General features: G+C 41.0%; 2 protein-coding genes across 2 annotated transcripts; both read right to left on the bottom strand.

Annotated features, from left to right (window-relative positions):
• Positions 1 to 1166: 1166 nt before the first annotated feature.
• LOC122156186 (claudin-8-like) lies at positions 1167 to 1835 on the bottom strand. Its single transcript, XM_042810756.1, has one exon. The coding sequence runs from the start codon at positions 1833 to 1835 to the stop codon at positions 1167 to 1169; it is 669 nt and encodes a 222-aa protein (XP_042666690.1).
• Positions 1836 to 13588: 11753 nt separating this feature from the next.
• On the bottom strand, positions 13589 to 14263 carry LOC122156125 (claudin-8-like). Its single transcript, XM_042810642.1, has one exon. It carries the CDS (start codon positions 14261 to 14263, stop codon positions 13589 to 13591), a length of 675 nt encoding a protein of 224 aa, XP_042666576.1.
• Between the last annotated feature and the right edge of the window lie 316 nt (positions 14264 to 14579).

Consider the following 14579-nt stretch of genomic DNA (forward strand, 5'->3'; position numbering starts at 1 on the left):
AAAAGTCATTAAACTCAAGTTTTCAGATACTAGTCAAAGACATAGGAAAAGATCAAACTGTGTCATGAAATATCAATGAAATGGTGCCATCCATTACTACTGTGTGAAGACCAAGAAACAATGTTTTTAAAAGGAATTCTGGAACTCCTTTGGTCACTTAACAGTACTGTTACATGCCTGCTTTTAGAAGCATGTTCTAAGGTTCATCTGTGAAAAAGCACAACTGAAAATACTGTTGAATTCTGCACAATGGACAAACAGGAATCAGGTTACTCAGCTCACGTTTTAAGATAAGTTTTGTAAACATAAAGCAGTCAGAACAACATCAGGACTTGTTTTTTGCAGGCATGATATAAGATCTAGGCAGGAACTCTTGATCTTCCAAGCAAGTGGGGATTGCACATTTAGATTTGCCTGGCTTCTTTAATTACATTTCACATAATCACAGAGCTTTAAAGTGCATGAAGACAGATACTCTGTCCTGCATTTTGTAGAAGAGAAGAACCCCTTGAAGATGGGACGTACCAGGCAAGAGAAAATTAATACATTCGTGACAAAGTCTGGTGAAGTGAATACAAATTTTATTATTCCATGAGATGAATTCTGTGCACTGCAGAAGATCTAGGAAGAATATATCAGCTCCACAAGTGTCTGTGAAACCCACAGTCAATCAAAGGTCTCTGACAAGGGAGCATTTGAGTGTTAGTACTGGAAATAAGATTACTGGGGGCTTTTCCATTCATTCAATGACTTTTTCCACCATGCTGCCAAATCCATGCTTCTCATCACTGTTGTAGATCAGTCCTTACAAAGACTTTACCTTAAAGTAAAATGCACTGCTCCCTTTGCCTGTCATGGTCCTGGGGATGGGCAATGGTACCATTGTTCAGTAGCTGCCTGCCTTCCAGCCCAACCGTACTGTTAGTCTTCTACAAGGGATTCCTGACAGCTGTTTTTTCTTTCCGTGTCAGTGAGATTTTTCTTTTGAGGTCTAACATGCCCATGCAATAACATTTCCTACAAGCACGTTAGAGAGCAAAGAAGTATGTCAGTGGTAAATAGCAAATGAAAAAAATAGTTCATCTATTACAGACTCACAGTTTAATCAGGCACTGAAGTCAGTTGGGACGTATCAAAACACTAAGTCAAAAGATTCCATGTAGCCACTACACGTACGCCTGCATGCTTAGCAGTGTACCTCCTGCCGTGTTAGGTTTGTGCAATCTGTGATGAGGAAGTGAAGGATACCTAGATTTTGGGGTTGTTCCAGCCCAGCACCAGAAGCTACAGTACATTGCTCCCGCCATGACAAGAAATGCAGCGCTCACCCAGCCCACGTAGAGAGCAGCTCCTAGTTCTCGTTTCAATGGCGTAGGAACTTTTGCATCGTAGAAGTCATGAATGATGCTGCCACCAGTCCAGGACACAGGGATCAGAACAAGGACACCCGTCACAAGAAAGGCAACTCCAGCTGCTAATATGAAGATACTGATGCCCTGGGGATCCTCCTTGGTCCAGTGAGTGTACTTCACACCAACAATGGCCATCAAAAAGGCAATGATTGACAGGAGCACTGCAGTGCACATGAGGGCTCTGAACGCCTCTAAGGGTGGGGGAAGAGCCAGGATAGAGTCATAGAACTTGCACTGTAGCCTGATGCCCATCTGGCTGATGCAGTCCATCCACAGTCCTTCCCAGATAGTCTCAAACACCACGATGTTACTGTCAATGTGGGCAGAAACTCTCCATTGTGGCATAGCTGTAGCTGCCAAAGTCCCGACCATGCCCACGCCTCCAAATATTAGACCAATGATTTGTAGTGCACAGCAAGCCATGCTTCTTCTGAAAAAGGCACCTCAAGCAAGGGGGCCTAGCAAGTCTTCCAAAAGCACTCTTTCACTGAAGAAATATGAAGCATGGGAGAGAATACTTTCTCCTGTTGTTTCCTCATACGGTAAGATGCTGATTTTTTTCTGCTGCTGCTCTCTCCAGTAGGAGGTTCAAACAGGTGGAAATCTATTTCTGACTGGCTAAAAGAACCTGCTATTTATTTGCTTTGAAATCCCCTTTGACTAAAACGCCTACCCATCAAGCCTAACGAGTTTCCAGCCAATGGAACACTAGGGAGGGGTTGATTTTACTGCTGCTTATGCGTATTGTGTCAGTAGTGATTTTATAATTAAGTGCCAGGGATTCACTTAAAAGCACCCCATTGCAGAGCTAATAATTTCTTAACTGCAAGATTGCAGCTATGTTGAAATTCAGTGCAGAAAGTTTGAACTTGTCTCTTCAAATGTTATGTAAAATAGATCATTACAGTTGTTCTTATGACAAAAGTTTAACTTGGAGTGGGGCTTACCTTCTAAGTACTACAGCCCTGGGAAAACACCTGATGTATTTTTTTTAATCTATCTGGGAGTTACTTGGTATACCTCTTTAATGCAGATTCCTTGTTTTGATCAAACACAAAATTATAATCGCAATATTAGGCAGGTACAGGAAAGTCAAGTAATCCAATCAACATCAAAGTTTTACTCTACCAGCGGCACAATTCACAAGTATGACAAAATACCTGGCAGAGTTTCACAGCTTTTTCTTTTGAATCCAGGAGAAAAGGTCACTACTAGGAAATAAACCTCTATCAGGATAACTCCACGTTAGGATAGCATTAGGATGGCGTTGTTATTATTTTCTATTGTAGTAGTCTTCTCCAAGTAATAACTGTACAATTCAAAAAGGATGAACTTTTCTTTCAGCAGAAAATGCGCCTTGAAAGAAGTCAGTGATCCCTCCCACAAAGCATTTATCTCAGCTTGCACAGATAGATACAAGCCTGGACAAAAATATATGCTGTAGACTAATTTGCCTTGGGCAAGCTAGAAATAACTTCTCCATTATGTTTTTCTTTTTTTACTTTCTTCTCCCTGCCTTGAGATAATATTATATGATAACATCTCCTGGGTGTTGTTAAAATAGAGGTATTTCTGATCACTCCAGCTCTTTGTACCAACGGGTCTAAAAAAATACTTCAGCTAAAGACAATGAAGGCCTCTGAAAGTGCTGGCCAAGAAAGGCAGAGTTTTAGATTGCTTGCATGTTTTTGTGTTATGAGCTGTGTGTGTTCAGAAATATCAAACATTGTTCTTGATGGTATTAATTTAGTTACAGCCTTAGGTGTCCACAGAATAAATTCAAAGCAAAGGAAAAAGTGAATCTAAGCCATTCACACCCCACAACATCCCTTTTTTCCTACAGTAACTATCTGTAAGGAAGGACTGTCAGGTAGCACAAGCTGTATAATATAGTATTACAAGTCCATGTGAAAATACTCCCAAGATCTCCGAGTAATTCATTTTTATCTTCATGTTTACCATAGGGAATGCGGGAGAAAAAAATGTCCGCAGCTAAGATGTCAAAAGTAACCTTTAGAAATCAAATATGTTCTTGAATTTGTTTTTATAGAGATAAATATTGCATCGCTTTTCTGAATCTTGTGTTGAAGAAAAGGTAAGGGATTTTGCTTGACACTGAGATTAAACCCAAAGTCATAGGTACATACATGTCTAAAAGAATCTCCTCTATCTGGCAAGAGAATATTTACTTAGAAGCAGACTGATTGAATACAAGACCTGTGCTATATAATTTGAGTCCAGTTTCCTTTCAGCTTGTGGAGTATTTTAACCTCTAAATTATCAAGACTATATTATGTCTTGTTATTTTAATGTCAAAAAAGAAAAAGATCTTATGGAACAAACTCTTGCAAGTAGCTTTTAAGAAAAAAAAAAAAAAGAAAAGAAAAACCCTTCTTGCAGCATTTTCAGGTAACCAGCTCTTGAAGGGATATAAAACTGAATACTGACTTTGCCTATGCCCTGAAGCTGGTTATCTGACTGCCTTATCTAGCAGGATTTCTCTGAAATCTTTTTTTCCTTACTTGACTCTGGGAGGGTCAGCCATTGAGGTCATGCATAAAATTACACTTTGAGACAGCCAGGGTATGGTTTGTATGGAAAATAAATCACAGAATTGTAGAAGCATAGGATGGCTTGGGTTGGAAGGCACATCAAAGACCATGTAGTTCCTACCTCCTCACTCTCAAAAATACTATAAAAATGCATAACATGTTGACTGTGTGGCAATATATCCAGGGAATGATAAATTAATGAGTGACTTTTTTGATGTCTAATTGGAAGTGGTACCTATGGTGAGTGACATCTGGATGTAGGTGTCAGGAACACTCAGGCTACAGTGCTGCGTGTACTGCCAGAATGGTTCTTGTTATTGAAACCTGAGGGGAAGGAAGCAGGAAAGGAAAACCAATAATTGGTGGTTTTGAAATTTGAAGACAAATCAGAAATAAAAACGAGTCTCGAGAGACAGGCTGAAAAAGAAATCCAAAGAATAATAACGCTATATTGGAAACTTATAAGTACTGAGAAAACTACTCAGCCTATTAAATGGCAAGGAGTGCCTGGATTTGCTGATCACTGGAATATTTGTCCATGTTTGATTAGCCTGGAGGGAGCTCTTACTTGCACACCCTCGGGAATTGTACCACTATTTAGAGACTCATCCTAACTCTAAGAAAGAAACTCTTACTTGGCTGAGTTACTTCAAAATCACTCTGAACAGCAGACATCTCTTGAAGTAGAAATTAAATATGTGCATATATGGTGGGTATGGCAGATACAGTGGCACTAGTGTCAGATGAGCAGAAACAAAAGGAAAATCCCATTTCCACCTGTCTAGACTCTCCATTCTCTGTGCATCATTTGTGTATTTCTTCTATGTATCATCCTTCTGTTATGCTGTTGGCATTCTTACTTGCCTCAAGATGAGAACACCAGTTCTTATGCAAATGTGTATATCCCAAGATTTGCCTTCAAAGTAGAAAATAAACAATGGAGGAAGCATGTAGGCTTTACATTTAATCTTTCCCTGGATCTTTGTTCAGATTTACATCTTCTCCTCCCTTTAAATCAGGAAGTTCATTTGAATCATTTCCTGGGGGAGTACCTTCCATTCCTCCCTAGGTTTTACAATGCTGATGCCACCTGAAATAGAGGAAGTAGAGCGTTTCCAGTACAGAAAATTAACAGAACCTGTCAACGATCCTCAGTGCTTAATTAATTGTAGGCATCAATAATGTAAGCACTTCATTGCCTCCCAGAAAGGTTTTCTTCCTCTTTGTAGTTCTTCTATGTATATTGAATCTTACAGTTCTGATACATGAACAGACAACTCTGTACAGTGCATATAAATATGTTATCCTTGTTTACAGGTGCAACTATAATGTACATAGTTCATCAAGAGTTCAAGTCAAGAATAGACAGGTTGGCTATGCTACAAGCTGATGAATTTAATTCAAGGTTCAGCAACATTTCTGACACAGACTAATAGATATATTTATCTAAAGCATACTTTAGTAACTACTGGGAGTTATAGGTAAGGCCACACTGATCTCACTCATCCCATATAAGAAAAATCTCCATCGAGTGTACAACAAATAGGTAGATCTGTTTTGGAATCATGATGCAATCATACTTAAGGTACTGGTTCCATTACTTTCTATGGTGTTTTGATTCACTACTGTATTTGAAGACTACTGGTAAAGTAATGGTTGCCTTGTTTCAGTTTTAATGTAATGGACTCAAGGCAGTAGAACCCTTCCAATAAGTGCTCACTTTAATAATGCTGCCTGCACATATGTTAAAAGCTGAAGGCTCATCTTGTTCCCTCTCTCATCAAGAGTGGCACGTTTTGCAGTGAGAAAAGCATCTGATCTGTGTAGCTTGGGAAGGGATTTCCTCCAGGCGCATGACCGGCTCTGTATTTGGAGTGCCAACCTCTAACTCTAGCTTTGAGGCACCCCGTGACTGACAGCTGAATTGAAAAAAAAAAAAACCTGTTTGTTTTTGCTCATCTTCCTCAGCACGCCCGAAATTCACAGCCTGGCAGAACTGCCAAAGTCTTAATGATATTCTGTGTAATGATATTCTGTCTGAGGAAGCCTGACTCCTGGACACTGAATGAACTTGAGCTCTGTATAATAAAACCCTTCAGTAATAAAATATTAAATACTCCTTTGAGTATTTAATCCATCCAAACTGCTCCAGGCTTTACAAGGTATTTGTCACCTCAATGGTTATGTGCAAGGAGCAGCCATCCTGAGAGAAATAGAACATGCCAGAAAATATGCAATCATTCTGTGCTGCTTAATGACAGGACCTCAAAACTATCCTCTAGAAAATATCTGGGGGGCATTTTATTGCTTAGTTGACATCAGACTGTTGGAAATATAACAGTGGCAAATCTCAAGGTAGTATTGATTGTTTTCATAAGGGTTAGCAGCAGGGTGTACAGTTAGGCTATTACTTGATGCAGCCCAGGGGACCTCCTTTATTTAAATGATTTACTCCAGTGGAATAAAAGAGAAGGATAAGTTACATTATGGCAGCAATGGCCTAAAGATAGATGAGAGGCAAGGCTTGTAGAAAGAGGTAGCTTTTACGAGACTGCCTGATACAGTTACAAACAAGATCACTGGTGAGAATCCCAAGAAAGTTTGCTTTTGGAGCACTGCATTTTTGACCTGGGTTTCCAACAACTAAGCGATGCAGCAAAGTAAACAAGTCTTAAACTTTTAGGAATAGGACTTTTTGTTCCACATTCCTCAATTATAATTTGGGCTTCTACCTGTATGGTGTACACAGTATAGTCCTCCCATGCATATATAATCCTCACTTTTTGCCCTCTCAAAAACCCTACCTCTGGAATGAAAATAAACACATGGTTAATTGCCTTACAAAACAAGCCCTAGCATGACAAGTTCCACTGCTTCTAGCCCCAACCTTGTGCCCAGTGATAGCACCTGACTTGGCATCTCAGCCCACTGCATCACCATCCTACACTTCTACTCTCTCTTCTTTCTATCTCTCTCCAAATCCAGAACCCTTTATCAAACATCTGTGATGTTCCCATGACTCCTTCCTTGTGAGTCTTCCCAGGGGATTCACCTCTTCTCCGGAACATCCTGGTTCACTTTCCACAACTGGCAAGATCAGTGCCCCCTGGGAAGGAGCAGCACAGCCCTGCCTGTTGGTCTGCATAGGTAACACAGCTCACGTTCCAGTTTAGCTCAGTTTCCCATCAAACAGGGGGAATGCAGAGCAGAAGTGAAGCTCCGCCTAGCCAACCAGTTGCTCCAGTACTCACTCTTCCTGGAAGCCATAAATTACTTTGAATTTGTAGTGGCACAGAAACCAAAGCAGACATATTTTGCAGGAAGTGATTGATTTTTGTCACATGATCTCAGAACATCCTCTCCAGTACTGTAAACCACTGCAGCCCCAAGGATGCACCCCTACCACTGCAATTTTGCACACTTATTCATCTCCATGGGGCTGAAGCGTCTCTGTACAGTGACAGCTCACTGCCTGCATGGGGGACAAAAGGAAGGGAAGGGAAGGGGAGAAAAGGAGAGGGGAGGGGAGCTCACATTTTGAGGCAGAAAATTATATGTGAAAAATGATTAAGACTAAAATATCTGTATCCAGGCACAAGACCATTGTCAATGAGGTGAAAAATACCTGGAGCACTGCAGGCATACGACTCATCCGTTTCAGATCAGATTCTTCTTTATTAATCAGACTGAACAACCTAAGGACATGAATGTGGATGAGGCTTCAAAATTCCTTTGGAAGTGTCTGGAATTTGGATCTCATGGGAAAGAAAAAGACACACTTGTAGATTGTAGGTCCATGCTCAACTGGATGAATTACTTCACAGAGAAGGTGTTTGGTAGAACAGAAGAAGAGAAAAGTTAACCAGCAAAGAAAATGTATCAAAGAGGTCAGAAATTTTAAGGGGAAAATGAAACTCAACTCAATAAAATCAATCAAGGTAAAGCTTTATAAAAAGTAAAAGAAAAAGGTGCTATGGGCATACAAGCTGAACAGCAAAATAAGAGACACAGTAGGGTGTCTAAGTCTAAGAAAGGTATTTATATTCTCTTTGTGTTTAGGTTGCAATAAGGACATAGAATGAGAACATAACAGAACTGCTGTACTGTATCCAAGGTAAGCAAAACATTTCAAATCTTTACGAGCATAAATTGAAGAAAGACAGTGATTTCCACTGAAGGAAATACGTGTGCAGTTCCAAATATGATAGCTAGGACTGTCAGCATATGTGTCAAATCAGAAGAGATATTGTGTCCGGAGAACAGTGAAATAAATGGAATGAGTGGGGAGGTGGAAAACCCTGTGCACAACTAGATATCCATTAGTCAGAATGTAATTGCATGATATGATTTAAAATCCATTAAGAAAAAAAAAGGAAAAAGTATCTGGAAGTAAATAGGAAATTAAATAAAATACAGAGACTTAGCAAAAATAGATTCATTTTTGTTTTCTACAAAATAGAAGTTGAGAAAATCTAATCCAGTTGGATCTTATTAAAGTATCTGACACAGTGGTGGGAAATGAACAGAGACGCTGAAGGATCGGAGAAGAGTAAAATTAATGCAATATGTATAGAGAAGCTACCAGTGAGTAAAACAACAAAAGGATATGTTGGGAGAACTGCCACATTTCTATTTCTGAATGCTGCCTTCTGTTACTGGTGGAGCCAAGGATTTCTCTAGGGTGTCATCTTATTACCCTCAGGTATCTGGCAGTGAAAGAGGAACTGCAGTAGGAAATTTGCATTCAACTCTGAGTTGGTCAATGTACTGTCAATAATTAAGTCCCCTCAATACAGGGAAGCTCATGATCTCGAGGCCTGAAGTAACAGAATTGAAATGCATTTAATATATTCAAATACAGCATTTACTTTTTTTGTGTGTCAACAATCTACTTATGATAACCTGCAATAATTGCATTCACTGAGTTCAACAGTGACAAGTCTTCCTCTGGGACACTTTGTCCAGTTTTGGCCATCAAACATACAGAAAGAGTTGAAGCAGCCAAAACTAAGTAGATAAACAAGAATGAGGAGAGATTTAACATACATGCCAGTGAAGAAAAAGTTAGAGATTATTAAGCAAGAGAAGTTCAAGAGGTCAGACATAACAGTCCTGAAAGATGGAACAGTCTGCCTGCTTTAGAGGAAAGCAGTAAGCTGTTTTCATTGCCTTCTGCTGGTGGGATAGGAAATAATGGAGCAGCCCTAGCTTTCAATGGGTAGATTTTATTTAAGCTTAATGAAAACTTTTTTTAATGAAAATGATAACCAATAGATTGCTAAAGACACAGCAGTGTAGTCATCTCTAGACATTTTTATTGCATAAACACATTTGGTAATACTTTTGGCACAGCTATTTACTGAGAAAAGCAATGGGCTGGTTTACAGCTCTCTCCTGTTGTACCTATGTATGGGACTGTTCTCACTAATGAAAGGAACTAATGGTGCTACTGGGACTCTCAGTTGTACCCAGGTAAAGTAGTTGGTTAGTAAGCCTTCTCATTTTTCAAGCAACAAATATTTAGGACTGCCACAGGGTAATGGGCAGAAACTGAAACATGGGAAGTTCCATACAAACACCTGGAAGAGCTTATTTACTTAGATAGTGATGGAGCACTGGAACAGGCTGCCCAGAGTGGTGCTGGAGTCTCCTCTGGAGCGGTTCAAGACTTTCCTGGATACTTTCCCGTGTGACCTGATGTAGGGAACTGTTTTAGCATGGGGGTTGATCTCCAGAGGTCCCTTCCAACCCATACAATTCTGTCATTCTGTGATTCTGTGAAGACTTATCAGAAAGATGTTGTGATCACCAGCTCCACAGGGCAGTGGGAGAAGTGGGGAAGCAGCATGGTGTGCAGGGCAGTTGGCTATTTTCACCAGGTGAAAGCTTCATGATGGAGACGTGGAGAAAACTCAAGGGCTGTAAGCATCCAGACTGCAAAAGGGAGGAGGAATTGACTGAGATATTTAGTTTAAGTTCTCAATTCTGCTCTGCATTGTAGTACTATGGTAGCGGTAGACATGTCCCTGTAAGGACTGGAGCTACCAGCTGGAGTTGCCTACATTGCCCTTCCTCCAGCTCAGCAGGAAGGGAGAGCTGTGCATCATGCCTCACTCTCAGAAATCCTGCTGTACCTGCTAAAGGTGCTCTGAGCACTAGAGACTGGAAATGGAGACAATATCCTCCAAGCATTTATTGTCTGCTGGCACTGGTCTTCTACTGTTGTGTAGGCACCTGCTTCTGGTGGTGTCAGTTGCAGGTCTCCGTGATGACGCAGGAAGGCCATTTAAATATTTCGCTAATGAGCTTTCTTGGCTGTAAGACCCAGGATTATGTGGACTCTCCTACTATACCAGGTCCAGGTTATTCTGCTCATCTACTCTACTCTCATGAGACCCCACCTGGAGTACTGCATTCAGTTCTGGGGCCTTCAGCACAAGAAGGACATGGTGCTGTTGGAACAGATTCAGAGGAGAGCCACAAAGATGACCAGAGAGCTGGAGCACGTCTGTTATAGGGACAGGCTGAGGGAGCTGGTGTTCTTCAGCCTAGAAAAGAGAAGACTCTGGAGGGACCTGAAAGAAGCAGACAAATCCATTATGTGCATCTGGCCTTATTAGATTTGCAGATAAGTGATAACATCATGCATCAGGTGATTTGTTCTCATATACAGATGTGAAACCACTTAAGACAAGAGCTCAGTTGCATCCAGGCCCTCCTGAAACGATGGCTCCACAGCCACCTGTGTGCTCAGCACCTCATTGCCTAGCACTAGTGAGGGTAGTGCCTAGAAGTGCAGACAGCAGCTCTGCCCTCCAGTCCTTCACAGCAGTTGCAGCAGCAGGAGGAGAATTTCCAAAGAGGCCCATTAGAAATGAAAGCCCAGTTACTGAATGACAGAGCAGTGATTGAAATCTTGAGCCTTCACCCAGGTGAAATTTAACAGAGCGTTCCTCCCCTCTGGCCTCCAAGTTGTGCAGTCATTGCCACAGCAGAGAGGACATCTGGTGGACCTGGCAAGGCTCCACATCCATTTCACACTGCAGGAACGCTCACAATATCCCCAAGTGCGGGATAAAGGTGAACAAGTTACCAGACCTTCCTTTCATGCATGGAGGTAAAGTTCCTTATTTCCCAAATAATTTTTCTTGTTTGTAACCAAAAACATGAACTCCAAGTTGCAGGATTCAATACTGGGAAAATGATAGTTGCAGGCAGTTGACTAGTTCTGGGATATAATGCCTTGTGTGGCACCCTCTGCTCAGACCTCTGCGGGCTCACTCAGTGCATAAATCTGAGGGAGGTGAGCTCCATTTAAAAGTGAAGCTTTGATTTCAGTGTTCTTGAAGATACGGCATGCAGGTAAGGTATAATTTAAAGGAAATTGTTGGAGGTACATTAGAAGTAATTAAGGGAGATAGTGTCCTACTAAGGTGGATATTTTGCAGCCAATATAGGATGAGTATTGTGAAATCTTTGAGATTCTCACAGTTCATCGGATCTGTGTTTCTGTTTATCCTAGGGATACTTTTAGAAATCTTCTTGCATCTTCTTTTGTGTTTTTACAACACCATTGTGTGCTTTGCCAGGAACTGATAAAACTATCCAATGCGTAGCAGTGGTGTTCAATATTCACAAGGCTTTTACAAAGATGTCACACTTATCTCACTTTCCACTGAAGCTTTCCTCAGACAGTTAGATTAATACTCTATGAATCACTCTATGTTTTGACAGCAGAGATAACTACAGTGCAGCTGTACATACGAATGTAGTTCTCTAAGTGAGATCTTGCACCTACTTTTTAGAGGGTTGAACTAAACAAGTGGCTTTATTGCAGACACTGTTATAAATCCTACAAGTTCGTGTAGGATCCTCCACTCTCTTTTTCCCCCAGAAAACAGACTGGATGTGGGTATAAATATTAATGAAGGAATATGAAGGAAATATAACTTGATACTGCTATATTACACAAAAAGTTCATGAACATTACACGTGTACATATTTAGAAATAATTTGCTTTAAAATAAGGAGAAAAAATAAAGTTACATACACAAGTACATAGAATCATTAAGATTGGAAAAGACCTCTAAGATCCCCCAGTCCAGCCATCAGCCCACCCCCCCCACGCCCACTGCCCACGTCCCTCAGTGTCACATCCACACGGCTCCTGAACACCTCAGGGACGGTGACTGCACCACCTCCCTGGGCAGCCTGTGCCACTGCAGCACTGCTCGTGCTGAACAGAAATTGTTCCTAATATCCAACTTGAACTTCCCCTGAATAGCTTAATATGCATCTTATAAACACTACAAAAAGACAGTTTTAGAGTAGCGTGCAGATTATTTTTTCTAGCTTACTCAGAGTTGCATTTTATGAAGTGAAGAATTTGATTCTGAATTTTCAAGTAGTAATAGTCTAAGGAATTTACTAGAGAATTACAGATCACATCATAAACTTTCTACAAAATATTTAAAATAGTCAATCACACTTGAGAGCAAAATGTTGTTCTCATTAAACACCACAAATTGAATTGTGTCATCAGTAAAGTCAAAGGCAAAATGCTATTAATTTCCATGGGCCTGGGGTTACAAGATTCTATTAAAAATATTATCACTATTGATTAATTTGGGTCATTTATTAAATTAATTTGTATGGAACTACATTTATTTTTCTGTAGATTTAATTTCATTACATTGTTTTTTATCATGGGTACATGATCTTGTTATTAAAAATATTGTTGAGCTTGTTCTGGTGTCAACTTTGAGAAAATATTATCACTTTTTATGCTCTTTTGCCTATAAACCATGCTGGTACAAGTGGATCTCAGCAAAAATATGGGTTGACTAACCAAAAGATCATTTTTTAAAGGCATATATTTCATAGCATCCTGTGGCAGCTAGCCAACACAGTGCTTGTGACCTGTGCAATATTGCAAAATGTTGTGAGTTACATGGAGTTTGCAAGGGAAAACTGTCACTTCTAAAGAGAAGGATGTGAATGAGTTCAACCTTTGTGGATTACAAAAGAAATAGTAACTTTCACCAAAATGATGGTATTTAGAATGAATATAGGGCTATATTCGTTCTCTGAAATAAGGGGTATTTTTCATGGATTTCAGCTTACCTTCCTCTGATAAATAAATTCCTCATGAAACTCTCCATCAAACCCACAGTAAATCAATCTGTTAGCGAACACTTTTCTTTTAAACCATTGTTATCTTGTCCTTATTCACTGTTATCCCATCTTTCCCAGGAAAGAAAAAAAGTGGAATTATCTGCTCAGCTCCCCTTTTCTTTGCATTAGGGCAGTATTTCATATCACCATGGAACTTTCATTTTTATTTTACACATAAAATGCAACCCAAAGCAAAACCACACAATCCCAAAGCTATTCCAAATGAATATGAGATAGCATTAAACAGTCACCTTCCCATGTGGTACAACTGTCCCATGCCGGAGCATTACCCCAGCAGAGACCACTGGGGGTTTCTCCAAAATGCATCGACCACAGCAGCATTTACAGAACAGGAGGCAAAGGCAGCTTTCATTGAAATCCATCCAGATACATTGAATGCTTAAAAAAACGTTCAAAGAAAAGTAATAACAAGGAAAAGTCTGGAGGCATCTAGACGTACTGACTCTTAGAGTAGGCACTTTCGGTGGTCCCATGCAAGTGTTGGTTGAGCGGCAGGTGGTGAGGAGGCACAGAGTAGTTGTAGCTCCCAGTTTTCTCACAACAGCGACAGAAGCAGCAGAATATGGCTCCAGCAGCCAACAGGCAGAAAGCAGCCACCCAGCCTAGGTAGAGGGCCTCACCAAGCTCCCTCTTCTGTGCCACATTGACCACGGGGTTGTAGAAATCCTTGATGATGGTATTGGCAACCCAGCAGATTGGAACAAGCACAGTGGTACCCGAGAGGATGAAGAGGAGCCCAGCTGCCAAGAGGATATAGCCTTTGGTCGGCCAGCCGCTCTGCCGGCACCGCGTACACTTCATTCCAAGAGTGGCAACCAGAAAAGCCAGGAAGGAGAGCACTGACCCAGCACACATCAGTCCCCTGGATGCCTGCAGGTCTGGCGAGAGGGCCAGCACGGAGTCGTAGACCTTGCACTGCATCCTGATGTTGGCTTGCCTGATGCAGTGCATCCACAGGCCTTCCCAAATGGTTTCAAACACGATGATGTTATTCTCGATGAAGGCAGACACCCTCCACTGAGGCATGCCCGTGACTGCAAATGTCCCAATCATGCCGAGGCCACCGAGGAGCAGCCCGGCAATCTGCAACGCACCACTGATCATGTTGTCTTTGCAAGGTGTGCACCTCTCAGCAGGTTTCCTGAGATGAAAAAAATAAAATAAAATGAAATAGAAACTGTCCAAAAGTAGCTGTCCTTTGTGTGAAGAAAGTTCCAGAGTCAGGCTGTACAGCCTTAAATCAGCTCGAATCCGGCACGCACTATGAGGGACTTGGCTGCACCTTCATCGTCTTTATAATTCCCCTGCCACCACTGACTCAAAGAGGCAAACCGAGCAATCAAGTGGAACAGCTTTCCTAAGCAAGAGTCAGGATGGGGTGCGTGTAAACCAGCAGGAGCCACTTAGGATAAATGCACCT

The sequence above is a fragment of the Centrocercus urophasianus genome, unplaced genomic scaffold, assembly GCF_019232065.1.
Source record: "Centrocercus urophasianus isolate 14NV4802_14NV808 unplaced genomic scaffold, USGS_Curo_1.0 seq_12, whole genome shotgun sequence".
In the NCBI taxonomy this organism is placed as follows: domain Eukaryota; kingdom Metazoa; phylum Chordata; class Aves; order Galliformes; family Phasianidae; genus Centrocercus; species Centrocercus urophasianus.

Coding starts and splice junctions, on each gene's coding strand:
- LOC122156186 (XM_042810756.1), bottom strand. CDS start 1,835: ATGGCTTGCTGTGCACTACAAATCATTGGTCTAATATTTGGAGGCGTG.
- LOC122156125 (XM_042810642.1), bottom strand. CDS start 14,263: ATGATCAGTGGTGCGTTGCAGATTGCCGGGCTGCTCCTCGGTGGCCTC.